The sequence below is a fragment of the Apus apus genome, chromosome 4 (assembly GCF_020740795.1).
Source record: "Apus apus isolate bApuApu2 chromosome 4, bApuApu2.pri.cur, whole genome shotgun sequence".
Taxonomy (NCBI): domain Eukaryota; kingdom Metazoa; phylum Chordata; class Aves; order Apodiformes; family Apodidae; genus Apus; species Apus apus.
The window spans coordinates 17,990,241-18,017,802 of NC_067285.1; the positions used below are offsets into that span (position 1 = coordinate 17,990,241).

General features: G+C 43.2%; 3 protein-coding genes across 5 annotated transcripts in view; 1 reads left to right on the forward strand and 2 right to left on the reverse strand.

Moving 5' to 3' along the window:
* Positions 1-7,138, reverse strand: part of STAMBPL1 (STAM binding protein like 1) — a 21,187-nt gene extending 14,049 nt beyond the window's left edge. For 2 of the 3 annotated variants that reach the window (XM_051616812.1, XM_051616809.1), the window contains exon 1: positions 6,971-7,138. The gene's annotated coding sequence lies outside the window, so the exon portion shown is untranslated. Of the gene's footprint in view, positions 1-2,270; positions 2,351-6,970 lie in introns of all 3 variants that reach the window. The other variant, XM_051616810.1, reaches the window with a different exon arrangement.
* On the forward strand, positions 6,175-27,332 carry LOC127383636 (ankyrin repeat domain-containing protein 18A-like). Its single transcript, XM_051616852.1, has 6 exons — positions 6,175-6,327; positions 7,045-7,254; positions 25,114-25,221; positions 25,549-25,626; positions 26,178-26,276; positions 27,050-27,332. Exons 1-6 carry the CDS (start codon positions 6,175-6,177, stop codon positions 27,125-27,127), a joined length of 726 nt encoding a protein of 241 aa, XP_051472812.1. The 3' UTR covers positions 27,128-27,332.
* LOC127383624 (lysosomal acid lipase/cholesteryl ester hydrolase-like) overlaps positions 9,547-27,562 on the reverse strand; it is a 29,551-nt gene continuing 11,535 nt past the window's right edge. Inside the window, exons 2-10 of the mRNA XM_051616820.1 lie at positions 19,601-19,739; positions 18,617-18,731; positions 18,107-18,305; positions 17,415-17,524; positions 15,934-16,070; positions 15,059-15,199; positions 13,641-13,712; positions 10,843-10,911; positions 9,547-9,877 (exon numbers count right to left, since the gene is read on the reverse strand). Of these exons, the coding sequence (XP_051472780.1) occupies positions 9,644-9,877; positions 10,843-10,911; positions 13,641-13,712; positions 15,059-15,199; positions 15,934-16,070; positions 17,415-17,524; positions 18,107-18,305; positions 18,617-18,731; positions 19,601-19,732 (1,209 nt within the window). The 5' untranslated portion in view covers positions 19,733-19,739 and the 3' untranslated portion in view covers positions 9,547-9,643. The remainder of the gene's footprint in view (positions 9,878-10,842; positions 10,912-13,640; positions 13,713-15,058; positions 15,200-15,933; positions 16,071-17,414; positions 17,525-18,106; positions 18,306-18,616; positions 18,732-19,600; positions 19,740-27,562) is intronic.

Here is a 27,562-nt window from a genome sequence, read left to right on the forward strand (position 1 = left end):
ATTAAATGAAAGGCACCCAGCCACAGGAAATAGAGCAAAGTAAGAAAATCAGCATTATAAATGGCATTGAAAGCCATTCTTACAGCTCAGGATAAAAAGGATGGTACCAAGTACCAAGAGACTGAAAAGCAGAGACAGTGATTTTAAATGAAATTATACACAAATAATAGTACACCACATTTTATTAAGTATATTCAAGACATATCAAGTACCCCAGGAGCAAGCTAATAAGGCAGAGGTGGTATGAGAAGATCTGGAGAATGCATATGCAAAGTCTCATGGTTTTCGGAGAGGTATAATATAATAATCCATCAGAAATTCTCCAATGCCCTCGCAGTTTGCTGCATGCTGGCATATTTGGAACAATTCTCAGGATGGATGGACCAAAATTGAATTTTCGAAAAGTATTAGATTAATAATTAGTTTCCACTTTATGACATTAGTTAGTTTGAAACATTGTTATTAGTTACTATGAAACACTGTTATTAGTTACTCCCAACCATTGTATTTGGTTACTTTGAAACTTTGTGTCTCTGTTGCATTGAAGCATTGTATCTAGTTACAGCAAAACATTTTGTCTATCTGTAAAGAAACCTTGTGTCCAATTACATTAAACATTGTATCTAGTTACATAGCAAGACTGTATCTAGTATGTTAAAACATTGTGTCTCGTTGCTTTGAAACATTGTAACTAGCTACCTCGAAACATTAATTTCCCCTTTGTAACATATTCATAAATTCCACTGGAAACAGTAGCAACACACTGCCTTCCTGCCCTCAGCAACTTTTGTCAATATTGGCTACTTGTCTTACTATTGACCACTTGTCTTACTTTCTCTTACTAAAAGGCTACATTAAAGACATAAGTGGTAAAATCTTCCAAAGCACTTCTTTTTTTTTTTTTCTTTTTTTCTTCATTCAAAGCCTAGGATCTGTTAAAAATAACAGGGACTTAGGGCATTAGCAATGATTTATTTTTAGCATATTTTACATAGTGTGTTACGTCAGAAATACTCATTCTTTTGCTTGATATTTGTGTGGAATGTAAAGCCACTATTTGGTGCAATGTAAAGCCCCAGAAAAAAATATGTTGATGTGCTTCCCATCAAGATAATTAACTTCTACACATTGGAATCAGGATCCTTACATCGTATCTAGAAATATTTGCTAATATAGGAGCTAAAATGTAGCATAGTTCTACCTTTTACAAATGACTCTTGATCACACTGTTCTGCATTCATCCAATGGTAAGAAAAACCTTAATTTAAAATAGTCATGAGAATTTTAAACAGTAATACTCTGTTTTAACACACTAGGAAGTGTGATGATTATGGAATCCCAGAATAAAGACTTATCTCAAACTAAAAATGGATCTGCCCTCACTAAAATAGCCAAATTATCAACTGTAAAAAGCACCTTTTAATTACCTATAATGGACCTAAATTGTCTCAACAAACTTAAAATAGAGCACATCCAATGATTGCCAGATGAAGACAGAACTGTTTCATGCCAATAAGTCACCCATGATGCAGACACCCATTTCTGTACACTGTCTGCACTTTTAAGTGGATGTTCAAATTAATTTGGTGAAGAAAATTTAGAAATACAGACACCATCTCATTCAACTCTTTTTTAAATGCTAGGCCATGTATGGGTACAGCATATAATCACTTATGCACACACTTCGATTTTATATAAAATATGTTAAGAAAAAGCCTAAATAGTGAACTGTCTTCTATTGTTTCATTCCAAAAGGAAACAACATGTTCATCTGTCAACATGTTTTTGGAAACAACTGTTCACCATTACAGCAAGTGATTCAGCTAGTGTAGAAAGTAGCATCTTCAGGAAAAACAAAACAAAACAAAACAACAACAACAAACAACACACAACAAAGCACTGAATATCATGGCAAGATTCTCACTCTCTGGTGCAGAGGAAAAAACTACCCAACCAAAATCAACTGAACGGCCTTTCAATGAAAAGAAGGACCACAGCGAGCCACTTGCTAGAAAACCCACACCTTTCAACAGAGAAGTTCCTCCTTCCAGTCAGAGCTCCCAAACTTGTCTTTTGAAAAGCCCGTGTCAGCAATGGTTCATAATTCAACTCTGACCCTTACCTCCATGAGACCATTTAAATAGCACTGCCAAGACCTCCCAGGCTTCACTAGCTCCCAGAGGCAGCTGCTGAGCTCTACAATCTCTTCTAGAAGTGGATCAAGGTTATATAATCTTTTTCACCTGCTGTGAAGGACCATTCCCACTCACCTTCCTGCACCCTGCCTGGAGTTCACCCTGCAGACTGCATCAGTGCCTTGCAGGTACTAGCATCACCACCTCTTTGGGTACTGAAAAGAAGAAATTACATTCAGAGTAGATCCTCCATGAGAAGGTCTGCCAAATCACTCAGTGCTGTATTTTACACCACAAAATTGAGCTTTATTTTAATCTACATAAAATTTGAGTGGCAGAAGGGTCTGTTTTCCCACAGTTAAAAACAAAAACAAAAACAAAACCAAAAACAATTATTTGAAGATTTTTAAAATTGTTCTGCAAATATTCAGATGGCTGCAGTTAGTTAAATATCTACTACTTAAATATCACTGGCTAGCTATCATCTAGGGGCAGCTTTCCTTTTGCTGATACAGATACAAACATTACTGCATTAAGAAGCTACATCAATAAAGTTAATTTGCTACTGGCTTGCTAAGATTCTGATAAACCACTATAATGCAGATAACATCCAACATGACACAATGCAAGAAACTGACTCACTCCCTATGAAAAATATGAATGTAGGACCTGTAGACTTTTCCCATTGCTTCAGAGCATGAAGGATACCTCTGACCTTCACCCATCTTCTCATTCATTTTTACGCAGACTATTTTGAAGTCAAGATCTAGAATGTTCATGTTATTACAAATAACCCTATGCATATGTGCTGTACACATAGGCGATGGCTCACTACCAGATTTATTTATATGCTCTATCAGATACCAGACACTTCTAAGAGACTGTCCTGAAAAACAGACTGGAAATATTGAACATTGAAACATGCATCTGTGAACTGATTATAGTTCTTTCTCTTGTGGTTTCTTGTGTCAAACAAAACCACAATTCCTCCATCTCCTTTGTTTGGTAACAGCATTCAGTATCAGCAAAAAAAGGATTTTTAACATAATGAATAAATTATATTAGAAAGTCTTGGATTGCAAGCAATATCCTTTTTAGGCAGTCACTGAAATATCCTTATGCAACACAGAACAGCATCTTTCCAGTGACCCACTAAAAGGAAGTTTTAGCCATCCATGGTGCAGAGAAACAGGGACATTTCCTTCCATTAGGAAATCCACAGCAATCCCTCATCAGATTTGGGTACTAGGGCACAGTAAGACACAAGAGGACAGAAATAAAAGAAATAGCTGTTATATAATTTGTTCTTTGATGATTCAGCTGGAACACCAAAAAGAGAGATACCTGCAATATGTAACATCATGATAAAACTGACTTCACCCATGAAGACAAGAAGCTGTGTTGCCAAGGGAAACAAATGAGGCTAGGATCAGCAGAGGTCTGCAACACTTCATAGACTTCCAAGAAATAAAGCAAGCTTGACTCCTTGCAAATCCTCAAGTTTCACAGATTTTTCTGCCTCTAGCCCTTTTTCTCTCAGAGGCACAATCCCACTAGGATAGAAGTTTCTGTTCTTCCTATAAAAAGTAATGATTTTTCTGGCAATATTTAGTACTTAATTTTAGAACACTTTTAGACTACATAACCTCTAATATGGACATTTGTTAATTGGGTAACTGGTTACAACAGTCAATTTCTGTTTCTATCTGGTGAAAATTTATTCTGTCTTACTTAATATGGTTCATAATGCAGGTGAGAAAAAGAATTAAATTCCATTTATATTTCTGACACAAAAACATCATCGTTCATCTGAAGTCTACTAAATTGTCTATAAAGAATGATGCTTGTTTTGTGGCCTCAAAACTAGGAAAAATAATTTGTAGCATTAGTTCAATGAATTCTGACTATTTTATACACTAAGCAAGCAAATTGCAGGTAAAAAGCTGATAGTGGTATTACCTACAGGGTGGAGCATGGTCAGCTAGTACAAAACCCAAAAAACTACTAGTTAATCTGGCATGTTTCTGCAGCACTATGCCTATATTAAGGTAATACAATTAGTTGATTTCACAGTGAAGTGACCTTCTCTACCCTAGATGATTCAGGATGTCTCATGGTATGAGCAGATGGGGAAAAACCAGGAATTCTGGTTCTACAAGAAGACCTTAGTATGGTTTAGATATTTTTTTCTACTTGGATAGTTATAAAATGTAGTTTCTCTTTGTAAGTTTATTAAGTTGGCAATGGTAAGCTCATGTTTTATAATCTCACTGATTGTAACACAGTTCTCAGGGTTGTTTGAAAGTCAGTTGGACATCCAGAATGTCAAAGCTGAGCACAATGATTTGTGGCTAACATTTTATATGCTTGCAGACCAACAGGCCCCTGGTGAAGCTGTGCACAGACTACCTCCAAGTCCATTTCCAAATTATTTGCTTCACCCTCAGGATGAGTCTAATGATCTTTGTGGCCTATCCAAGATCCTTTCTGTGTCAATGGAGAGAGCTAGAAATCTCTGAAAGTCTTTTGACAGTGGTTCTGAGATGCTAAAAAAAGATGATAGATTGTACTTTGATAGTGCAGTGAGCCCACGGCTTCCCTAACGTTGTGCGCTGAAATGTGAGTTATCTAGAGCTGCCAGCAGGAAGTGGTAGGCAACAAGTTGTGTCTGAGCAGATGTCCGACTCCCAGCATTACCATGAGGTAATTACCATGAGGTGTCATTATCTATGTGAGATTGAAAATGCTGGATTCTTATGAGAGATGCCTATGAAACAACAGTACCGAGCAACTACACAGGGATCATTCAGGAACTGCACAGACAAGATAATTTGCTTTCATGGACAGATACTTCTATTTATAATGGAAAGTATGACCAGAAAATGCATTTTCTGTCATGACAATCTAAATGTTAAATATTGAATAAAATGATACAGACAAAGACTTCCATTATGAGGCAAAAAACTAAGTTTCAGAACACAAACTGGAAATGTAACCTTTGATAAAGAAATAAAATCTCAGGAGTCAGATAAGAACAGAAGAACAACAACAATAACAAAACAAAACCACTAAGGATACAAATGAGGCAAACACACAACAAATATTTATTTTTATACAGCGTTTAACTCAGTGTCTTCATGTGTAAGTCACCTTGTCACTCTTTCAGCAGCTGAATATTTCACAACACCCCTCATCTTGTGCTATACTCTTCCTCAGCTTAGTGATTAAGTTCCAGGAAATGCCATAAGGCCTGACCTTGAGCGTGTTTTATGCATATAAAGAAATCTACATGAGAAATTCCTTCACAGTATTCCCATAGCAATATCATTAATACACGTGACTGAAGGACTGTTCAAGACACCGAAGCCTATTTTTAAACATAATGCTACAAAATATCCTGTCTGCACTTGCAGCTATTTAAAAAACTATTAAAAAACATAACCGTAAGAGTTATACCTACATAATTGTATTATGTAGGTGTGTATATATATATATATATATATATGTATGTATGTATGTATGTATGTTTGTGAGTATAATGTTTCCTGCACTCTCCTGCGATCTATAAAACTTTGGATTTGTCAACTCTGGCCTTTGGTTTAGTTATTCATATCTTTAGCACTTAGACATGCAATATACTTGGAAGAAATACATTTAGCAAGTCAGAAAACCCAGCTGTTACAGAATAACACAATATATAGCCTCAGCAACAATCACAATAACAAACCTGGACTCCATTCTCCTAGGAATATTTCATGAAATTATGGGTCTGTATGCCATTTTCTAGAACATAATGGTCTAATGCAATTTATTAAATATACACTAACTACAGCTATAATCAGTCAGCCACTTGACTAGCCTTCAACGATGAGAAAACCCACTTCTGGGAAGACAGAACCTTCTCAAAGCTGGTCTTCACCTGAGGAATGAGCACCCTGGAAACTACAGTCCATCTGAGACCTCATAATCTCACCACTTTCCACTCTAAGGAGAAGCTGTGTACTTTTCTACTCATGACTTCTCAGAAGCATTCAGAACCATGCATAAATTACATATAAACATTTCCAAACCAAAAGGAACTCCCTCAGAAGACACTTTTTTGCCACCCTTCTGGAACAGGACAGTTTATCCGTATGAGAACAGAATTTCGCTCTTCAGTGCATTTCAGAGACACGACGAAGGTCAGAATAAGGTACATGGGCAGAAATAGCTTGTAAGAAAGTTACTGATGCCCAGCGAACACTTTTTTTTTTTTTTTTTTTTACGTTCACTTTCTATTCCAACAACAACCTTTTACGTGTATATGTAAATTAATTAAAAATTAAGTGCTGTTACAAGTTTGATTTTTTTCTCCAAAGCCCGATAATCTTCTGAACTCCATTCCCCACCGTCCTGTCATCTCCTGTTTTTGCAGCCGCAGTGACAGCAGCAGCTGTCCGAGCACCCAGAAGTTGCAGGTGACACCACGCTGCACCCACGCTCCGAGTGCTGCTCCCTCTCTCCTCCTCGGCCCGAGGCGCCCCTCTGGAAGCTGCTAACGCCTCGAGTTCCGCCCTGTCTGGAGGAGGGCGATTTCTGACAGGCCTCCCGGCAGCGCAGCACCTGACACCCGGGGCGGGGACGGGCACCGGGAGCATTCCCAGGGCAGGAGAGCTGGTAGAGCTCGGACCGGCCTCAGTTCCAGCCGCCTCCCGGCCGCTGCAGAGGCAGCGCACGGCACCGGGACCCCTTTCTTCCTCTGCCCGCAGGGGCCCCTGGCGCAAAGCAGCGGGACGGCAGCGCCCACCCAGCCTCTTGCCCGCGCTCCCACACCGGGGAAGGCGACGGCTGCTTACCGGGTCTCGCATCCGTGTGAACGGCCCGGCGGCCGGTGCTGGAGACAAAGGGAAGAGCGCCTGCCCCGCCGCAGCGGAGAGGCAGGAGCGGCGGGGCGGCCGGGGCCTCTGCCGCCCGGCCTCGCTCCGCCGGCACTGGGTGCTCTGGGCGCCCTGCGCAGGAGCGGCGGGCGGGGCGGCAGGTGCTGGCGGCGGCGCGGAGAGGAGCCGGCCGAGCCGGGCGGGGCCGGGCCGAGCCGAGCCGAGCCGAGCGTCTTGCGCCGCCGCAGCCGGCGCAGGTTACGGTACGGAGCGAAGGGAGGAGCCTTGCGCGGCGCCGGGGCCGCGCTCCGCTCTGCGCCGCTGGGGCTGCACGGGGGCGGGGGGGGAGCGGGGCGAGCGCGGGAGGTGCCGTGCGTGAGCGGGGCGGCCCGGCCACAAGGGGGTGTCCGCGACTGATCCGGCCTGTGTCCCCTCCCCGTTTCCCGAGGGGCTGGTGTCAGTCCAGCCATCGCCTAAGGAAGTCCCTACCTGCTCGCAGGCCTCACCTGGGCTGATCCGCACCTGGGATGCGGTTAGCGGAGGGGAAAGATGGTTAGCACCATTGCTGGGGAAGGTGTCTGTGGGTACGGAGGAAGGTTTAAAAGAGGGTGCAGTGGTCAGTGTGGGACTTCGGTACCTGGGAAGAGGGATTGCTGGAGGGGAGAGGACTCTGCCCCCTAAGGCAGGAGAGCTAGGGGGTTTTGGTAGGAAGAGAAGTGGTCAGCCTGGGTTTCTGAGGAGGCCATGCCATGGGGCTGAGGGCTGGCCCAGGTTTCTGCTCGGAATGTCTAGTCAATACAGGCAAATCCTCTGTTAGATCAGAGGTGATGTTAGGTTGAATATTAGGCTGATTTTCATTTTCAGTATGGAAGAAATAGCGTGTTGTGTTCTTTCCCAAGCAGTGTTGGTCACTAACCTGAATGCTTTCCGGTAAGTTCTTGGTAGGTGTGTCGGTGGCTAGTTCTTTTTGTACAGCTCAGAAAGGCCCTCTAGAGAAGTTTGAACTGGATGTACTGGAATGCACCTTGGTGACTGCTTCCAAGCTGAGTGAACTTAACCTCACACCTGTGTCTACACAGCAAGGTTTTGAGAAACTGCTAGATCCGACTTGATGCATCTTCCCAGAAAGGGCATTCACCAGCATATGCCCATGGCTTTCTTCAGTTGAGCAGAGCCATGTTTTCTGGTTCGTGGTTAGCCCTGATTCTGTGGCATGTGAAAGGCACCTCCTGGTGAGGATAGGAGGAATTTGATGTTTCTTTGTTTTCCCTCTTCTCCATCGCATGTTTTGCGCAGTGTCATACTGTCAGGTTCATCATTTACATCTCATCTGAATGTCAGGTGGTGCTGCACAAGTGTGAGTGGGAGCAGAAGTGAAGGGCTTTGCTACCAGACAGTTAGAAGAGCTCCTTGCCTCCTCTTCACCTAAGCTGGAATTCTTGGTGCTGCTCTGCCTCCTTTCAGACCCAGAGCTTATGTTTGTATTGGGCACAATGTTTGATGTGCATATGCCAGGTCTGCCTTGCTGCATTGCAGAGGTTGGCCTGGTCTGTTCTGGGTTCTCTGGAGTGGTCTGGACATGGGTTTATAAGTAAATTGGTGTAAGAGTAGCCACTTTGAAATCTCTGTATCTTGGACTGTGAACTGCTCCGTAAGTTGTAAGCTCAGTTCTCAGTGGTACCACAGGCTGCTAGACAAAATGTGTCATCACCATAGCATATTTTCTAGATTGCATGAGACAAACATGTTTTGCTTATATATTGATGTCTATTTCCCAAATTATCATCAGATGGGTTTCATTAGCGACAAGTGTTGACTGACGAATCTGGGCTTAAGCCCTCATTCAGAAACACTCACAGTGCCTGAGCTCCCCTGCCTTGGCCTGTGATGGTGAAACCTTTGATGTGATCATTCACCACCTGAATTAATCTTCTAGGTTAGCAGGTGGGATGCATTAACATGGTGAACTGAGAAGCCAGAAAAAACGTGAAAGAACTACTTTACTGAAGATGATTTAATTTAAACAAAGATCAGTAACTGCAGATAAATAAGTATGTCCAATTTTGGGGACGGCTTCACGGGAGATCTCTGTCTCAGGTGAATTATGGGATGTATTGATCTCCAAGAGAGGACAAAGGGAAATCTTAGTTGTAGCAAAATATGTTCTATGGAAGCTACAATTTTCCAAAATTAAGTGTTCCTTCTAATATGATAGTATTTTCAGCAGTCATACCTGTGTACTTCAGATTCCACAGAGAGACTCCAATCACCAGAATACTACCAACTCCGGGGGGGTGGAAAAAAACAAACAAAAACCCAAACCGAGAAAACCCCCTACAAACCAATCTACGGTGGTTTGTAAGACCCTATACCAATCCCTATACCCATATTCCACGGCTAAAATGTAATCTTTGGGTTTTTATTGAATGAAGGAGTTTCCTGTGTGAAACTTTAAGGCTGGTTTGTCATTGCTTGCTGGAAGACAACAGTCAAAGTAAGATCATGTAAAACCTCAAAATGTGAGGTAAGGAGGAAAAAACAAGTGCAGAGAAATACCTAGACTGGTGTCCATTGTATGTGTCTGTGCGTTTATCACCGTTACTGCCCAATGCCTGAGGTTTTACTGAGCGAACTGACACTGTGCATGTGGTTTCAAAAATATTTTGTCATTATTTCAATGATTTTCTCATACATTTTCTCCGTTGCATCAAGGCCCCAGATGAAATCGAGGTGTCCCCAGGCAGGAAAATGGTCATGGTAAATGAGATTAGTAATCTGAGGAAGTAGCTTGGCCATGTCTTTTGGATCTGCAAATTTGTCCTCTCCCCCGCTCCAGACAGCAGTTGGAATATTTATCTTCTCTATCTTGTACACAGGAGGAGTGGACTGCAAGAAAGGCAGGAGAGCTGGGTGAATGCTGTTGTATCCAAAGTTGTGTTTAGAGGAGGGATTCGGTGCAGGCACCTCTCTCTTTCCCTTCTGCACTGATCAAGGCCAGCCTCTGCAGTGTCTGTTTCCCAACCACATACCCTGCCTACGGCCAAAGGGAGTGATCCATCCTATTCCTGTAGTGCCTGGCTATAAATGGCCTTGCAGTCTGACACCTGGTTGTGGCCTCCAGAGGTGGGAACAGGGAAAGAGCAGTGTTTGTGTTTATGATGCAAGGACAGTGGAGTTTATTCATGTGTATATTTAGGGTGGGAAGATCTTTCAGTTTTGTAGTGGCATGGAGTGCAGCAACTGTTGGTCTTAGTTGTTTTCCTTGCGAATCAAGTGGCAGGGAAAGACTTTGACCATTTATAATTTTACCCTAGAAAATTTCTCAGGTCCTGTGTGTGGACGGAAGTGACCAACTCTATCTCTGGAGCCTTCCTGTCCGTGGAAAGCAGCTTTCCCTGGTTCAGCACGAGACACTGCAAGTCAAATGTGCTGGTTCAACAAAATTATTGTCAGCCAGTTGGAGAGATTGCTGCAGCTGTGAGATTCATTTCATCTCTCAACAGAAAGGCAGACCTTGAGGATTTGTGGGGAAATGAAGAGCTCCATAGGAATCCCCTCTTGAGTGTAGCTCTTAGTCATTTTGGAATGGCAGGTAAATGGATATGTCGCTGGACACATCCCTGCATCAGCAGGAGAGATAAAATGAACTTGTGTTAGCTGTCTGCAAAGAGCTACGTCTTGTCTTTGAATAGGGTTTTGCACTTATGAGTATTAGGTTACAGTGAAACATTAGATCAGAGCACTCTCTCCGTCTTTCAGTAGCACTCAAGGTGCTAAAAGTCTGAATTTTTCTGTTCTTAATTTTGCCAAGACTCGAGGATGAGTTTTCAGGAAATACCACATTGCCTTACCTGGTTGTATTTCCTAATGTTTTCCTTAGAGCCATAGTCATAAGCTTGAAATTGGCCTGCATATGGAATCTGTTAAAAGAACAGATAAAATATAAGTGCTAAGAGAGCAAGAGGCAGAGACCAGGACACCTTTTACTGCCTGTGATTGAAGCCAGACAGACATTAGACAGAAGGCACCAGATTTTTGGGGTCTGCGTTTAAAAGATGTGATACATGCCCTGTAGGATTGATCATAGAATCATAGGGGTTGGAAGGGACCTCGAAAGATCATCTAGTCCAACCCCCCCTGCCAGAGCAGGGTCACCTAGAGTACATCACACAGGAAGGCATCCAGGCGGGTTTTGAATGTCTCCAGCGAAGAAGACTCCACAGCCTCTCTGGGCAGCCTGTTCCAGTGCTCTGTCACTCTCACAGTAAAGAAGTTCTTCCTGATATTCACCTTAAACCTCCTATGCTCCAATTTGTATCCATTACTCCTTGTCCTATCACTGGTCATCACTGAAAAAAGCTTAGCTCCATCTTCTTGACACTCACCCTTTACGTATTTGTAAACATTGATGAGGTCACCCCTCAGTCTCCTTTTCTCCAAACTAAAGAGACCCAGCTCCCTCAGCCTTTCCTCATAAGGGAGATGTTCCACTCCCTTAATCATCTTTGTGGCTCTGCGTTGGACTCTTTCCAGCAATTCCCTGTCCTTCCTGAACTGAGGGGCCCAGAACTGGACACAATACTCCAGATGTGGCCTCACCAATGCAGAATAGAGGGGGAGGAGAACCTCTCTTGATCTACTAACCACACCCTTTATAATGCACCCCAGGATGCCATTGGCCTTCTTAGCCACAAGGGCACACTGCTGGCTCATGGTCATCCTCCTGTCTACTAGAACCCCCAGATCCCTTTCACCTACACTGCTCTCCAGCAGGTCAGCCCCCAACCTGTAATGGTACATGGCATTTTTCTTCCCCAAATGCAAAACTCTACACTTGCCCTTGTTGAACTTCATCAGGTTTTTCCCCGCCCAAGTCTCCAGCCTGTCTAGGTCTCTCTGAATGGCAGCACAGCCCTCTGGTGTGTCAGCCACTCCTCCCAGCTTGGTGTCATCAGCAAACTTGCTGAGGGTACATTCTGTACCCTCATCCAGGTAGTTGATGAAGATGTTGAACAACACCGGTCCCAGTACTGACCCCTGAGGGACTCCACTAGTCACAGGCCTCCAACTAGATTCTGCCCCGTTGACTACAACTCTCTGACTTCTACCTTTCAACCAGTTCTTGATCCACCTCACTGCCTGATCATCAAACCCTTACTTGATCAACTTATCTACAAGGATGCTGTGGGAGACAGTGTCAAATGCTTTACTGAAATCAAGATAGATCACATCAACAGCTCTACCATCATCTATCCCCCTAGTAATTTCCTCATAGAAGGCTATGAGGTTAGTCAAACATGACGTACCCTTGGTAAAACCATGTTGACTGGTCTTGATGACCCCCATGTCCTTGATATGTCTAGAGATAGTGCCAAGGACAAGTTGTTCCATCACCTTTCCAGGGATGGAGGTGAGGCTGACCGGTCTATAGTTACTCGGGTCCTCCTTCTTGCCCTTCTTGTAGACTGGAGTGACATTTGCTATCCTCCAGTCCTCAGGCACCTCTCCTGTTACCCATGACTTACCGAAGATGATGGAGAGTGGACTAGCAATGATGAGTGAAGAATTATCCACCCACCTGTTTTTTGTGGGATTTTGGTGGGTTTTTTTAAATTGTGGTGTTTTTTTTGTTTTTTTTTTTAATATCTATTTATGTTTATTTTATTTTTTGCCCAAACCTGAGAAGTAATTTCATTTGTGAATGGTTGTATATAGCTCAGAGTGAGTTGAAGTCAGTTTAGAGAACAGTTACTTCAAGGCTTCAAGTAACTGGTGATGTGCTAAAAATCTGCTTTCTGTCTTGCCTTTGCTATTTTCTTCTCTTCTGCTGTATCTGTGTTTGCTTTGTAGCCACTTAACAAGCCTTTGTTAGAAGCTGGCAAAATAGGCTGCAAAGCCACTGGCTGCCAATGGTTTGTCCCCATTTTCTGGCTCTGGGTAGTTGTGTCCCACAGGACTGACTGCAGGGAATTTTTGTTGGGTGTCCTCAGTAGCACACCTATATCGTAGACCATAGGAAGTGTTTGCAGAAATGGGGAGTCAGCCTACAGGATGTCTACAGATATGTCCTGGCTCAGCAGGTGCCCCTGTACACATTCAGGAATGTTTCTTGGCTGGAGCGGTTTTGTCTTGTTCTGATTCAGACCATGAGCAGAATAAGCTCAGATCTGCCAGAGCGTATGTAGAAACCCACTATTAGAGAACTGGAATCCAGGATCTGGACAGTGGCTCAAACCAGAACAGTGACTAAAAGGGATTTGGAAAAACCTGGCTGTTGGGAACATCCCTGTAAAGCAACGTTGCTTGTAACGTCCTCTGTTAGTATAAGACTGTGCTCGCGTTCACTTCTGTAGGTTTTAAGGTGAATGTCCTCATAAAAAAAAGAAGGTTGGAAGCCGATAGAGCCCAACATGCAGAGAGGCCTGGTGCACCCTGGGGAAACCTCAGTGCCTGATACCAAGGGGACAATTCAGGTAATGGTCTGGTGAGCCATGGGAAACTGCTTCCTCCATGGCAGGTGCTCAGGGCGGGGGGTGAGAAGACGTGAACAGCTGTTTCCCAGATCCACCACATCTGGACTTCTCTGGAGTTAGTTGTGTGCATTAAAGCAGTAGTAAGAGTTTGTTTATGCATCAGAACGGGGTTATACCTGACACCAGTGAAGAATGTTCTGCACTGACGTTCCAGCAGGCGAATGTCCTACGTATGTATCTATTCGACTCTGGAGAGAAAGCATTACAAAGGTAGGGATTAAAGCTGTGAAGGACCTGAGCAACGTACTGTTGCTGTTTAAAAAACCTCTTTTAGTTGGATACTGTTCAAATATTAGACAGAAAACTGAGAAGTGGGCTTATGAACAGCTGGGTAATAGCATGTGCACTCTTTCTCCACAGAAGTGAATATTTTCCATGAAGATATTACTACTGTGAGATTCTGCCTTTCAGCAACAGTAGGGAAAAACTTTCCAGTCATTACAGAGTATATTCCTCACCTCACATGAAACTCTCATGCATGTTCAAGTCTTTTGAAGATTTGGTTTCCTCTTCACTTTACTCCTAGTGCTAGAGAAGCCAGCTTACAAAACCTACTGCTTTTCCTTGTGTTTGCATTTTTAAAGTTCTGTTAGGTAGATTTCTAATTCCATCTTCCTGAATTCCTTGTCAGACTTGCTATCTTACCAATGATAACCACATTCATGACTTAACCCTTATCAGGAAAGGTCTTTAGTGGTTTCACCCTGCATTTCAAAAGGCCTGCAATGCCTTTAATTGTTTTTGCATTGAACCTCTGATTCTCACTGCTTTCCTGTATGTGCTTTTTACAAGTGGCTGTGGAGGGAGAAAAATGGCCCCTGGTCTTCACAAATATTGAAGTAACAAACATGATGCAGATCGGCTTCTGCATACCTTGGCTACCGTAATGGGTATTTTAGGCACACTCCAGTGTTTATGTGCTGGCAAGCATAGAACAACTCTCCTGTGAATCCCTCTATAGGTGTGTTGCACCCCTCAGGTGCAGTGCAGACACCTGTAGCTCTTAATGTTGTGGATTGGACTGTTGGTCTCAGTTCTAAGGACCGAAAAACAAGAAGGGAAAATGTCTCTCACAGTAGTTCTGTGGGACCAAGTTCTGGTGCAAGTAGCCTGAAAAGTGGGAAGAGCAAAGGAGCTTTTTCTTGTCTTTTAATTATTCCTGGTGTCTGCATGCTAAGGAAGGAAACCAGGAATTGTATTGCTGAAAAAGAAGACAGCTTCCATCATGTACTGTCTCTTTAAAAAGAGCATTTGTGTATGTCTTGTTGCCTGAGCCCCAAAGAGGGCACATCTATTGACATGTGTAATATAGCTTCAAACTGAGTTCAGTCCATCATTTCTGGGACTGAAATGTGTCTAGCTGTTGGTCCCATCCATCGTGACCTCTAGTCCTGTTTGGCACTGTTTGAACCACACGATATCCTGGCATTCCCCCAGTCTGCTGAGAACTATGTTGTGGTTCATGTTCATTTACATGCATGACAATTGCTAGAAAAGGAGAGACCACACAAACTTGACTTCTAAACTTACTTACCGTGTTCAAATTTTTTATGTTGCCTCCAGCTATGTTACAGAGCACATGGCCACAAAACTTATCCAGGCTTGCACATAACTGTGTCACAGGTCCTTTCAGAAATCCAATTTGGTGCATGGCTCCTTTGCTGCCTAATGCAAACTAAGGAAAAAATAAGTGCAACACTTCTTTTTTTTTCTTGTTACAGGGGCATTCTCTGCAGAAAATTGTTGCTAATAGCCTAGCCTGCTAATCTTAGTATTCAAAGACTGCTGAAACAGCTTGCCTTCCCAGTACCCCTTAAAACATCTCTTTGCCCATCGTGTATCTTGTATCCTTCCTTCTTCACCCTGCTGGCATCAATCCTGGAGAAAGCCATCCTTCCATTTCTAGCTTAGAGACCTCAATGCTCATTCATTTCTGAAGTTCCAGAGATATCATTTAACAGCAAGAGTCTTATCATAGAATCATAGAGGTTGGGAGGGACCTCTGAAGATCATTGAGTCCAAGCCCCTGCTGCAGCAGGAACACCTAGGGCAGATCACACAGGAACACGTTCAGACAGGTCCTGAAAGTCTCCAGAGAAGGAGACTTCACAGCCTCTCTGAGCAGCCTGTCCCAGTGCTCCGTCACCCTAACAGTAAAGAAGTTTTTCATCATGTTGAGGTGGAACTTCCTTAGGATGAGACAGTTTCTCAAGTCTCCTACTTCACTGGTCCTGCTGCTACAAGCCCTGTATCTCCAGTATTTTCCCCACAGAGCGTGGAAACAGATTTTTCAAGAGCACTCAATTCATTCCAAGCATGTCACCTGTTTGGGAACACTCTATCCCAGGCTGAGCGAACCCTGTTAAGATAACACAGGCATTGGGCATCTTAGAAGGAAAAATTACTTACCCTGATAAGTGGCTCAGGAACCTTTGCTATCTTAATTAAAGGGCTTGTAGCATGTGAGCATGTGATTACTGGGCCCAAAGCACAGAATATTTTCACCCGCTTAGCAAGCTCAGGGTATGTAGAAAATGCTATGAAGCCTGCAAACACAGAAGAGACAGCCTGAGTTAGGGAAGACATCTTCCATAGACAAAAAAAATAAATAAATAAGCAGTGGGTGACAAACAAGAAGTGACACTGGATTTGGAGTCCATTATCTGTTGCCCATGTTTGTCTCTGTTGCATGTTTTACCTAGGTTAAGTGTTGAAGCTGAGTCCTGAAATTAAATTTATTTTGGAAGTAAAGTTAATCCTGAGGTTTAGAGCCTGTCTGGACATTGCCTTTCTCAGAAGGCTTTTTGTAGGCAAAATATCAATGGGGTATTCACGATAAATTCTCTCCAAAGTTTAACAATAATGCCATAAAAAATGAGCTTTTCAGATGATAATCTCTAAAGGTTTATGTATGTTTATGCTTCTATGAAACAGTAGAACAACTAGCTGAATACTATGAGTTATGAGTGTTTTCAACTGGTGGTTTGCATCAAAGGCAGCTAAAGAAAGCCTAGATGGTTAGTTTGTTTTGCTATAAGGGGCTTAAAATACTCTTATGAGAGGAAAAGAAAGGAAAGTCTAGAGCTGTGACAATATATTATTTTTACATTTCCTTCTCATTTTTTTTCTGGGTTGCTTACACTGAACTTACAGTGAACTGGCAGTTGCTAATTTCTGAACAATATCCATTCATGGATCTTTAACCATCAGCATCAGTAACTTTCAATTGATGCTGAAAGAAAGTTAGTTGCACTCAGAGGCCATGAAGTGAGTTACCTGCTACAGGTTCACACTGAGGAAAAAAAAAAGTATTTAATGTTTTTTTCTTTCCTAATTTTCAGTCCCTGGCAATATGTTTTTAAACAGTAACGTGGCCAGTTATAGCCACTTACGAGCTATGCTTTAAATTGTATGATTGGCATTAAGTCACATGACCTAGTAGTACTGAATTTCTTTTTCCTTGTCTTTTGTTATCTGAAAATATTTATTACATGTACTGTTTTGTCTTTTTAGCTTTTCCTTCTTTTAACAAGGAAAATAATCGTATGTCTTAGTACAAAAGGTGAACCTAATGGAAATTCTTGTTGCTGAGATTTTAAGAAAATGCCCAGTGCCAGTACCTGAAGCACCCAGGAAAGAACCGCTACTTGGTCTTTAATTATTTAAAAAGCAGAAATATATTTGGATCTGCTATTTGGATTTTTTTTTTTGTGCTTATTGAGGGTAACCAAAGCTGTTTTTAGACAAGTTTTGCGTATATTCCAAATCTCAACTCAGAAGGCACTACTACATTTGTTTCCACAAACAAATAAAACAACTGAATCACTAGGGAGACTTACTGATCAGATGGGAAGATGAATGGTCACAAACCATGAGTGTCTGGACATTACCTGCAGTTGTGCCTTCGGAGTGACCAACATAGTATACATCCTCCTGTCCCGTTTTATTCATGATGAAATACAGCTCTGCTGGAATATCGTATTTACCCATTTCATCGAAGCTACGGGGTAGAACCACAAAAAGTTATCAGACAATTTGGCTATCACAGTGCGAGTTACTGAATGTCAGCTTTGTTCATTGCACCAAGGAGAACCCACTGAAGATGAGGTTGCACACTTTGTCTGCTTTCTTGCTTGAGCTGGGGAAGGGGGTAGAGGGATGCAGCTGTCCTGCCAGGCTGCCTGATGCCCTGGGCTCTCTGAGGAGGAGGTGCCAGTTTTTCCTGTCAGCAGCAACCCTTGGCAGACTGAATGTAATAAGTGCTTTCACCAGCATGGGTTACACAACACATTTCTGACTTGGTTGAATTCAGCTGTGAGAGACCAGAGACAAATCTGCTTAGCCTGTTCCAGCTGAGGTTCTTTATTTCCCTCTTACAGTACTGTCTCCCTTTTCCTCAGCATCCCATTTCATTTCCCAGTGTCTTAAATCTTTTCCCCAGCCAGTGCTCCTGACTCTGAGTAGCAGTATGCATCCTTCTTTGTCTGGTTCTTTACTCTTCTTGGTTGGTTCTGATGCTTGTTTAGGTAAAAAGCATCAGGCTGAAGCTATCTGACTAGGGTAATTCCCCTCTACAGAGTACCTGAACTGCCAGAACTCTTTCTGGCAGGGCTGAAGGGTCTGGTGTTTCAAAGACCAGGTGTTCCCTCGACTGTTTCCCAACCAGACGTCATAGCCGGCATCTGCGAGGAGGAAGCCCAGGCTGTTGTTGGGCAGGTTAGAAATCCAATGGGTAGCATCTCCTAGAAAAGCGTGCTGTAGAAAGACTGCAGGCTTTTGGCCTGGAATAGATGAAATAATCCTTATATTGGAGCAGTAGTTAATATGTCTTTACGACTGCAGTGCAGAGTTTACCTTGTGAGAGGTTTTAAATCTTTCCTTCTGCAAGAAGTTCCCAGGAGAACTATGCATAGATATTGGTCTGAGATACCTGAAGTATTTCTTCCATGCAAGCAGGGGTCATTTCATGACATTGCATAACTATTTCATTACAGGTGTGGAAAACGCCATTGCTTGTGCAAAGGGGAAAGAGCGGGCACCCATGCAGGAGCTGGCTCTCAGACATTCCTTATGTCCTGTAACTGTGTCCCACCTGTATTTTGGCTGTTCCTCCCAGCAGGAATTCTGAAAACACCAAGAATATATCCATCCTCTGTGGTGACTTGATACTCCTCGCTGGGGTATCCATGATACCTGATCATTTCACTCTGTGGGAAGCCAAAAGAGAGTTAGTTAACATGTAAGTTGTTTAGTTTTGGAGGTGACCAAGCTAAGCAGTGTGGGTGTGGGCTGTTCTGTGATGATAGTGCAAGGGCCCCGGCCACAGGGACTGTTGCTGAGAATAAGCATTACAGGTTTTATAAGAAGATGCATCAGAGTCTTCTTCACACCCACTTAGGTGGTAACTGTCCGCTGTTCGACCTGTTATTACAAGACAAAGCAGAACTGTCCTGAGTGCCTTACCTTTTGGGCTGCTGAGCAATGCTGATGCAGATCATACCTTTCTGGAGAGGGAACGGGCAGCAGTATCTCTATAAGAAAATGCCTAATGCTGTGGGGTTTGGTCCATAATGATTCCTTTCTTGCCAAAGTGTGATTAGGCCAGCCCTGTAGGCAAGGCAAACAAGGGTGGAGCTCTTGTCTCTAGGGAGCTCATAGGAAGACCACACACACCTGATTTTGCATGTACTGTGAGGATTTCTTCAGTGCTTCAGAACAAGGGTTCTTGGGTTACTGTGTGCTGTGAGAATCTCCAGTCTGATGAAGAGGTTGAACCTCCCTTGCCACTGTGCTGAGCAGACAGATTGTGATGGAAGGAGAGGACTTGGCCTCCCTGGAGACTAGAGAGCAGCCTTTGCCTGCCTTGCAAAGGAATTCTTCTCTGGCAGCTCGGGCTGCTTGGATAGCAGCATCAAGGTTCCTTCTAGGCGAGTGCTCCCTACCACAGTGCTGGAGAGAACCCTTTGAAGGAGTCCTGCTTTTAGCCTCCTGACAGGGATTGTTAGTGATGGGGTGGTGGTAGAGGTGTGGGGAGAGACAATTTAGGAAGAAAGGGAGAGAAGGTGACCCAACTTACCACATTCATGAAGGATTCAGGGTTGCGGTTCTTGGTGTACTGGCTTTTGTCTGAAGTCAGAGTGGAGGATGTTGTGGATCCTGCCGAGAAGGCAATTCCTTGGGAGCAGAGCAGCAGGAGGAGGCACCACATCTTGGGGCTGTGTGAAAGAAGTCGTGTAGGAGGAGCAGACCTGGTGCAATTTGCTTGTATGATATTGGTGTTAATTTTTCCGTTCCTTTCTCTCTCATCTACGGTCCTCCCTACTGTAAATCTTTGTCTTGGCCACTTGGAGAAAGACTGCATTTTCATGGGGTTTTGGGGGTGACTGATGCTCCCAGGGAAGCTTTTTCTGATGAGAAATTCTAGAGTGCCTTCTATCTAGTTATCGCCCTGCTTTTGGGCTGTAGCCACATTTGTAATCAGCATGGAAAAACTAGACAGGTCATGAAAGCAGTATACTTCCTGATGTACAGTGGGAATGATTTTTAACATTTAAATATTTTAACATCTACCTCTTGAGTCACTAGAGTGTTTGGATTAAAGCAAAACTGGGATACACCCTTGATTTGAATATTACCATCCAAACTCACTCTGGGCCATCCTTCCACTCTGTAGAAGGCTTGTCATGTACTGCCTCATAATTTCAGTGATAATGCAGGAGCCTTGAATGGCCATCTACTCTTTTTATCTAATGCAACAACACCAAAGAACAGCATTTGCCATGGCAGACTAGAATTAGTGGAAATATTTCATTAAAACAACAAAAAATAATTAGAGGAAGTGACCACTTTAAAGATATATTCAAAAGGTTGTTTCTGGACTCTTTTGAAGCTTAATGAAAATAAACTTTAAACCTTCTAGACATTATCTGAATGGCAGTCGCAGAATGTTAGGATTTGGAAAGAACCTCTGCAGATTATCTAGTCCACCTGCCCTGCCAGTGAAGGTTCACTTAGAGCAGGTTGCACAGGGTGGTGTCCAGGCAGTTTCTGAATGTCTGCAGAGACAGAGATTCCACAGCCGCTCTGGGCAGTCTGTTCCAGTTTATGAGATCCCCCTCAGTCTCCTCTCCTGCAGTCTGATCAGACCCAGCTCTCTCAGCCTTTCCTCATATGCTACATACTCTCGTCCCCTAACGATCTCAGTGGTTCTGTGCCGGACTCTCCCCAGTAGTTCCTTGTCCTTCATGAACTGGGGAGCCCAGAATGGGATGCAGTATTCCGTATGTGGCCTCACCAGGACAGAGTAGAGGGGAAGGATAACCTCTCTCAACCTCCTTGCCATGATCTTCTTGATGCACCCCGGACTGCCACTGGTCATCTTGACCGCGAGGGCACATTGCTAGGTCATGGTCATCCTGCTGTCCACCAGGACTTCCAGGTCTTTTTCCACAGAGCTGCTTTCTACCAGGTCAGCCCCAAGCTGTATTGGTGCAAGGGGTTATTCCTTCCGATGTGCAGGACCCTACATTTGCCCTTGTTGAACCTCTTTAGGTTCCTCTCTGCCCAACTCTTCAGCCTTTCCAGATCACGCTGGATGGCATCACAGCCCTCTGGTATTCTCAGCAAGGTGTTCTCAAGGGAGTCATACATTTTTTTCCAGATACACTCTCTTTTGGACAGAAAGGCGCCAGGGCAGTTAGTGTGGCTAGCAGGCTCCAGGGGAGCTTACAAGGAAAGCTAAAATGCATTTGAAACTGTGGAACAAAATACCCAGTTTATGCTCACGCTTTGCATACCAAGATTTTCATGTGTTCACTGTGACATCCTTAGCAAAAAAAAAACAAACCACAGCAACCCAAACAACATGAGTAGAACAAAATAAAACTATTGGTTAATCTTTTTTTCCCAATTGTGCAGGTCAAAGACTTCTTCCTCTCCTCAGTTTCGGCAAACATGCACCTTGATGCTTAGCAACAGCCCTGTAGATCAAAGTCTGTCTAGTCTGACAAGCAACTGCAGAAGAGCAAGGCTGCACATCTCTACAGAGTCAGGCAACAGAGAAAGAGACCATGAGCACATATGTACTCACCTCTTCTTTGATTGCCTTGCTTGTGTCTTCTGCCGCAGTTCCTGGTCTGTCTGCACTAGCAGGCTGGTTCAATGGCAGAAAGCTTTGCAATCAAAATGAAACACGATTTCACTTAGGAACACCAGTACTCTATGATGTCTCCACACATAGGTACTGTATGAAGCAGAGTATTTAAAGGGTGGTGTTATTTTATTATAAGCAGTACGTTTGCATTACATTGATAAAGATCAAATTGCAACATGGATCAGGAGGCTGAAAGAGGTGTCTAACCTATGGTTAGGAGACTTCTTAGCAGTGTTCTGAGGGATTCTGGTCTGGTGAGGCTGTGATAGATGTTGATCTGTACTGGTGCTGGTCTGTAAGAATGCTGTCACCACATTCTTTTGGAAAGGAGAAGAAGAAGCAGCTTTTCTCAACACATGCTACGTAAGAGTAGCAAATGCCCTGCATCATTCCAGAGCATTTTGGAACTGCTCACAGCTCAAGAGAGTGGCATGGGAGTTGCAGGTGGCTGGGGGGAGGCAATAGTGTTTTGCACATTCCTGCACAGATTGTATATAGTTGTACACATTTTATTTTCTCTTTAGTATTTAATTAAAGCTGTCTAGTTTAGTTTTCAATCCAGGAAGTCTCTCTTCATACTTTCTCTCCTCCCCTACCTGGATGAGAGGGGGAGTGGATCAAGAGCATTATTGTCACTGGTTCAGTTGCTGATCCTAAGTTAAACAGTGACAGCGAGATGAGAAGAGCTTTTCTTGCTGTTTTCCCAGCTAACACCATAGTACATTTCTTTGTTTTATAAAATTATCATCTGGTATTATCTGCTTCAGTTTACTTCTGATGTGAAGGAGAGGTGAACATGTGACTACACACATTTGCATAAATCTCATACCTCATCACAGCTGGGTTGCTTACCTGCTATCTACCTAAAGCACTGGCTACAGAAGTCCCATAAGTGATTTTCAAGAGGGCCAGAGATGTGATGCTGGATTAAGTAGCAGCTCACATTGTCTTGGCAAAGGTGATGCCTGAAGCTATTGCTGTGTTTCATGGAGGCGTTTTGGTTGGGTCTTTTTCTCCTTGTGTTTTTTTAAAATACTTTCCTTGTTACCATTCATTTATCACAGAATTGTCATGATTGGAAAGGACGTCTGAGATCACAGAGTCCAACCAACAACACAAAGCCAAACAGACAAACACATTGCACCAGAAAACACCCACAAAAAAACCCCTCCTTGGCCACTACAACATGCCCTGAAGTGCCACATCTACACATATCTTGAATACCTCCAAGGATGGTGACTCAGTCACCTCCTGGCTCAAGCTGTTGCAGCTCCTGACCACTCTTTCAGCATGGAAATTCTTCCAAATATCCAATCTGAACCTCCCCTGCCACAACTTCCAGCCATTTCCTCTGGTCCTACCATTATTTACTTGGGAGAAGAGGCCAGCACTTATGTCCCTACAACCTCCTTTCAGGTAGCTGTAGAGTGCAAGGGTCTCCCCTCACCCTTCTCTTATCTGAACTAGACATCCCCTGTCTGGGTCATGTTCATCCAGCTGTCAACCAGCACCGCCAGGTCCTTTTCTGCTGGGCAGCTTTCCAGCCACTCTTCCCCAGTATTGGTGTTAGGAAAGGGTTCAATAAACTGCCAAGTTGGTATATGAAAGAGCTGAGCAATCTGAGGTTTCTTTCAATGAGTTGTAGTTAATGAATTCTAACAACCTAGCCTGCTGATGTCAGAGGACATTCGTTCCTTGGGATCTGGATGGGAAGAAATCCTGGCAAAGATCACCCAAGATATGAATACAGACTGAGGGAGATCACACTTGAGAGCAGCGCTGTGGAAAAGGACCTGGGGGTACTAGTGGATCAAAAGCTGGACAGGAGCCACCAATATGCAGTTGCAGCCCAGAAGGCCAACTCCATCCTGGGCTTTATCAAAAGAAGTGTGCCCAGTAGATTCAGAGAGGTGATTCTGCTCCTCTACTCTGCCCTGGTGAGACCTCACCTAGAATACTGGGTCCAACTCTGGTGCCCCCAGCACAAGAAAGATGTGGACCTGTTGGAACGTGTTCAGAGAAGGACCATAAAAGTAATCTGAGGGCTGGAGCACCTCTCTTATGAGGACAGGAAAAGTGATTTTAAAATATAAAGACAAAAGAGATTTAGGGGTCTGCTCTTTCAGATTCTTGGAGTGCATGTGTGGGAACATGGGCAGTCCTTCCAACCCTGAGGTTTATTTCCAACCAAAGCATAAGTACAGCCCCAAATTAAAACTTGATAAACCTTTAAGCTTCTATTTGTGTCCCTATTAATTTTCCCAACTTGTTGCAGCATGCGAGAGAATAAACACTGCCATTCTGAATTTCTCTGAGTTCACATTCCCAGTTTAAGTCATACTGCAGGCCACCCCCAGTCCCCAGTGGGTTCTGCCAGTTTACTCACGCAGCACTCTGTACTCATCTTGCCCTCCAGCTTGTATCTGTCCCTTTTGTAGCTCTTCTTTTCTCTCTGTCTTTTTCTTCACCCTGGTTAAAAGGAAAGTCTGAGTAAGACCCTGTCAATCTCTCACAAATGTATCCCAGAGGAGAGACTGACTCTAGAAACCTTTATTCCTTCTGTACACCTGCTTTTGTCACATAGCATGCTGGAGGGTGAGGAGGGGAGCTCTTGTCTGCTCTTCACTTGTTCCTTATTTAGAAAACCCTACCTGCATTACACAATAGATGGGACTCGTTATTTTCCCTAAGGGAATTGTGGTAGATTTCCTTGTTGGTTACAAACAAAAAGTAGCAGAAAGATGTGTATTATCTCATACTCCAAGGGAATGTTTAGCAAGTTCTTGCACATTTGTGAGCTCTTGCATCTCTGGTTTCCAGTGCATTTGTTCATTTCGTTGGAGGACAGCAAATGTTCATGAGGTCAGAGGCACATTCTGTCATATCTGTCCTTGATGCAAAAGGCTCTTCGTCTTACCTCAGCATTACTTTGAAAGGATTCCATATTTTGCAGTGAGATCATTCTAATTGTGTTGGCAGTCATTTGCTAGCTGTGCCTGGCTTTTTTAACTGCTTCCCTGCTTCACCTTCACAAATGGAATCAGGCTCTTGGGTGCAGAGCTCGACTGTGGTGGTCAGGAATGAAAATGGGGAGCAAAGGGTGACACAGAAAGGCTTTTCTGCCCATTTGCGGTCCCAGTGTAACACTATAATCTCGTTGAACAACCTGTAGGAAGTTTAACATAACTGTCCTTTAACATACAATTTAAAAGCTCTACCTTTTAGTTGCTTTGGTACTCTCAGTATTCAGAGATGTTTTTAAGCTCTCTTCTCACTAGGAATCTGCTGAGGGCTTTGCTACTTGCCTGTGTTTCTCAGGCCTGTCAAAAGAGATGCCATGAAGTCTCTTACGTCTTTGCTTCAGCAACCAGCAACTCTGTAAGAAGAGCTGTGTGAATAACTGAATCCAGTACTAATCAGAGCTATTTTGTGTTTAGAAAGACCGCACATGTCTGCATTATGCTGTGAGAAAACGGTTTACCTTCCTTGACTATGTGCTCATCATAATACTTATGCCAGTTATGCTTATTGGATATCTTCTCATGGTGAGTTTGGCTGAAAGCAGGCAAGTCCCTGTACCTTTCCCTTTCCCCTTATCACCTTTCTCATGACAGTGTTTCAGTCCAGAAACCTGTAAAGAATAGGGACTGATGCTTTTAAAGCAAGGCAGGATGGAGAGCAACAGAAGAAGCAGGGATTTTGCTGTGAATATAGCTAGTGAAGGAACATTTGCAGAGGCCAGACGGTCTTCTTTTTGGAAAAACAAACTAACAAACAAACAAGCAAACAAACCAGTGTTTAGCCAAAATCTACTTAGTACCATATGCAGATGAACTGCCTTACTGCTTTACGCTTTCCCTTGCACCAAACAGGTCTCAAAGACTAAACAGAATGAAAACCTGATCAAGATGTTGCTTAGAGCTGGAGTGAACGTTAATGCTACAGACTTTGTAAGTGGGTTTATACAAATGCAAATGAAGTTTGTATGCATGCAACATTACTAAAACCTGACTACAGAATCTTCCAGCAAGATATTCCTGCTTTTGGAGTAGGGTCAGCAACTGAACTGACTGTGATATATCAGGAGGATTCAGTGTTTCCCCTTAATACTGAGGCAATAGTTTTGTAATGTACAATGTACGCAGAAATGATTCTCCACTGATCAACTAATTTCCCTTTTCAGACCAATCCCCACTTATGAGAATCCAGACAAGTTGGGTAGAGATAATGATGTATTGAACGCTCGAACCTCAAAGATTTTAATGTTATAAGGATCTAAGTTTATAATAATTTAGGAGTTCATCGAATCATAGAATGGCTAAGGTTGGAAGGGATATGTTTGATTTACAAAATACTGTACAGTATATTGTAACAGGAAATAATGTGTCCTTTGCATCCAGCTGTTAGGGATAAACTGATAAGGCTATAGGTAGTCATACTTGCTTGAGGTCTGCTAAAGAAGTATTAGAACTAAAATTCAACTGCTGCTGTTTCTCTTCAGTCTGGTAGCACAGCCCTTCACTATGCCTGTGAAATGAAAAACCAGGCAGTCATTCCTCTCCTGCTTGAAGCTCATGCAGACACTTCTGTCAAGAATCAGGTAAGAAGGTGAAGAAGGTAGTTATTTCCTATAGATTTCTTTATCAGGATGGTGAGCCGGTATGTTGTAGGCCTTAGGTGGTGTGCAGCACTTTAAAAAAAAGATGCATTGTTTGTTTCTTGTGTTGTATAGAGCAATGTTCGCTTCCTTGCCTTTGTTGGCAAGAGCAAATTTGAAGTCCAAACCCTTCACTGCTGTATTTCTCCCTGTAAACACTGCCTGCATGTTCACTGGATTGGCAGACCTCTTGGCTATCTTTACGGTACCTCTTTTTAACTCGCAGCTGCTCTACAGTTGTTCTTAAGATGCAGGCTGCAGGGGAGTGGTAAGAGCCCTCCTAGCTCCTTTCTGTGTCACTGGACACCATTCTTCTGGGTGGGACAGAAGTCAAGCTGCTTCTGTCATCAGAAAATCTCAGATGTTTCCTAAATAAATATTGGCCTGGGAGTATCTACATTACTGAGTTGAGGTGAGTGATGTATTGCCCTTGTTGCGCTTGAAACGAGCTCTTAGCTTAGTTCTGCGTTGACTTTGGACAGCAGCCCTGGGAAACAGTGGAATCGCTGTCACCACTGGAGGAAAGGGGACAACTCTGCCACTGGCTTCAGTGATAGTCGTATTAGACCCAGTATGGTCTGAAACCTCTGTTTTGGAGCAAGGATGTGAAATGAAATGTAGGCGGGAGAGCACTGCATCTGGCTTGCAAATTCTGGAAAGCTCTTTGTACTTGCCCCATATGTACCATATTGTTATGTGTTTCGACTTTCTTTCAGAATGGAGAGACTCCCTTAGATATAGCAAGAAGACTGCAGTTCCACAACATTGAAAGCATGCTAAAGAAAACTTCCTAGTCATCAAGAACTCTTGATCGTACAGGAAGCTGCCTCATCTGGCAATCTGTCTTGCACAGCAGCAGGAGTCCCGCAGAGTTTTGAGAGCTGTTACCTGACAAAGATGGGATTATCAGTACCTCCACAGCCATGTAGGCTGGAAGGAGTTAGTGTGATTTTACTAAGCCATGAATGATTACAGCAGTGTTCAAAATATTGCCCTTCCCATCTGCTTCCCCAGTTTTATTACTTCTTTTGTGCAGACTGTGGATTTTGACAGCTTAGCTATGGCATTTCTTGAAACTTCAACAACACAAGTGTCCGTTGTGCAGCCAAAGCAAAAATAAAATATCCTTTAGAATGTGTGTTACTTTTTTCCATAGGGGATACACCTGATAACTGAATAGCATGTCACAGCAGCTTATAAAAAAATCTGGTACCCTTCCTCTTTCTACC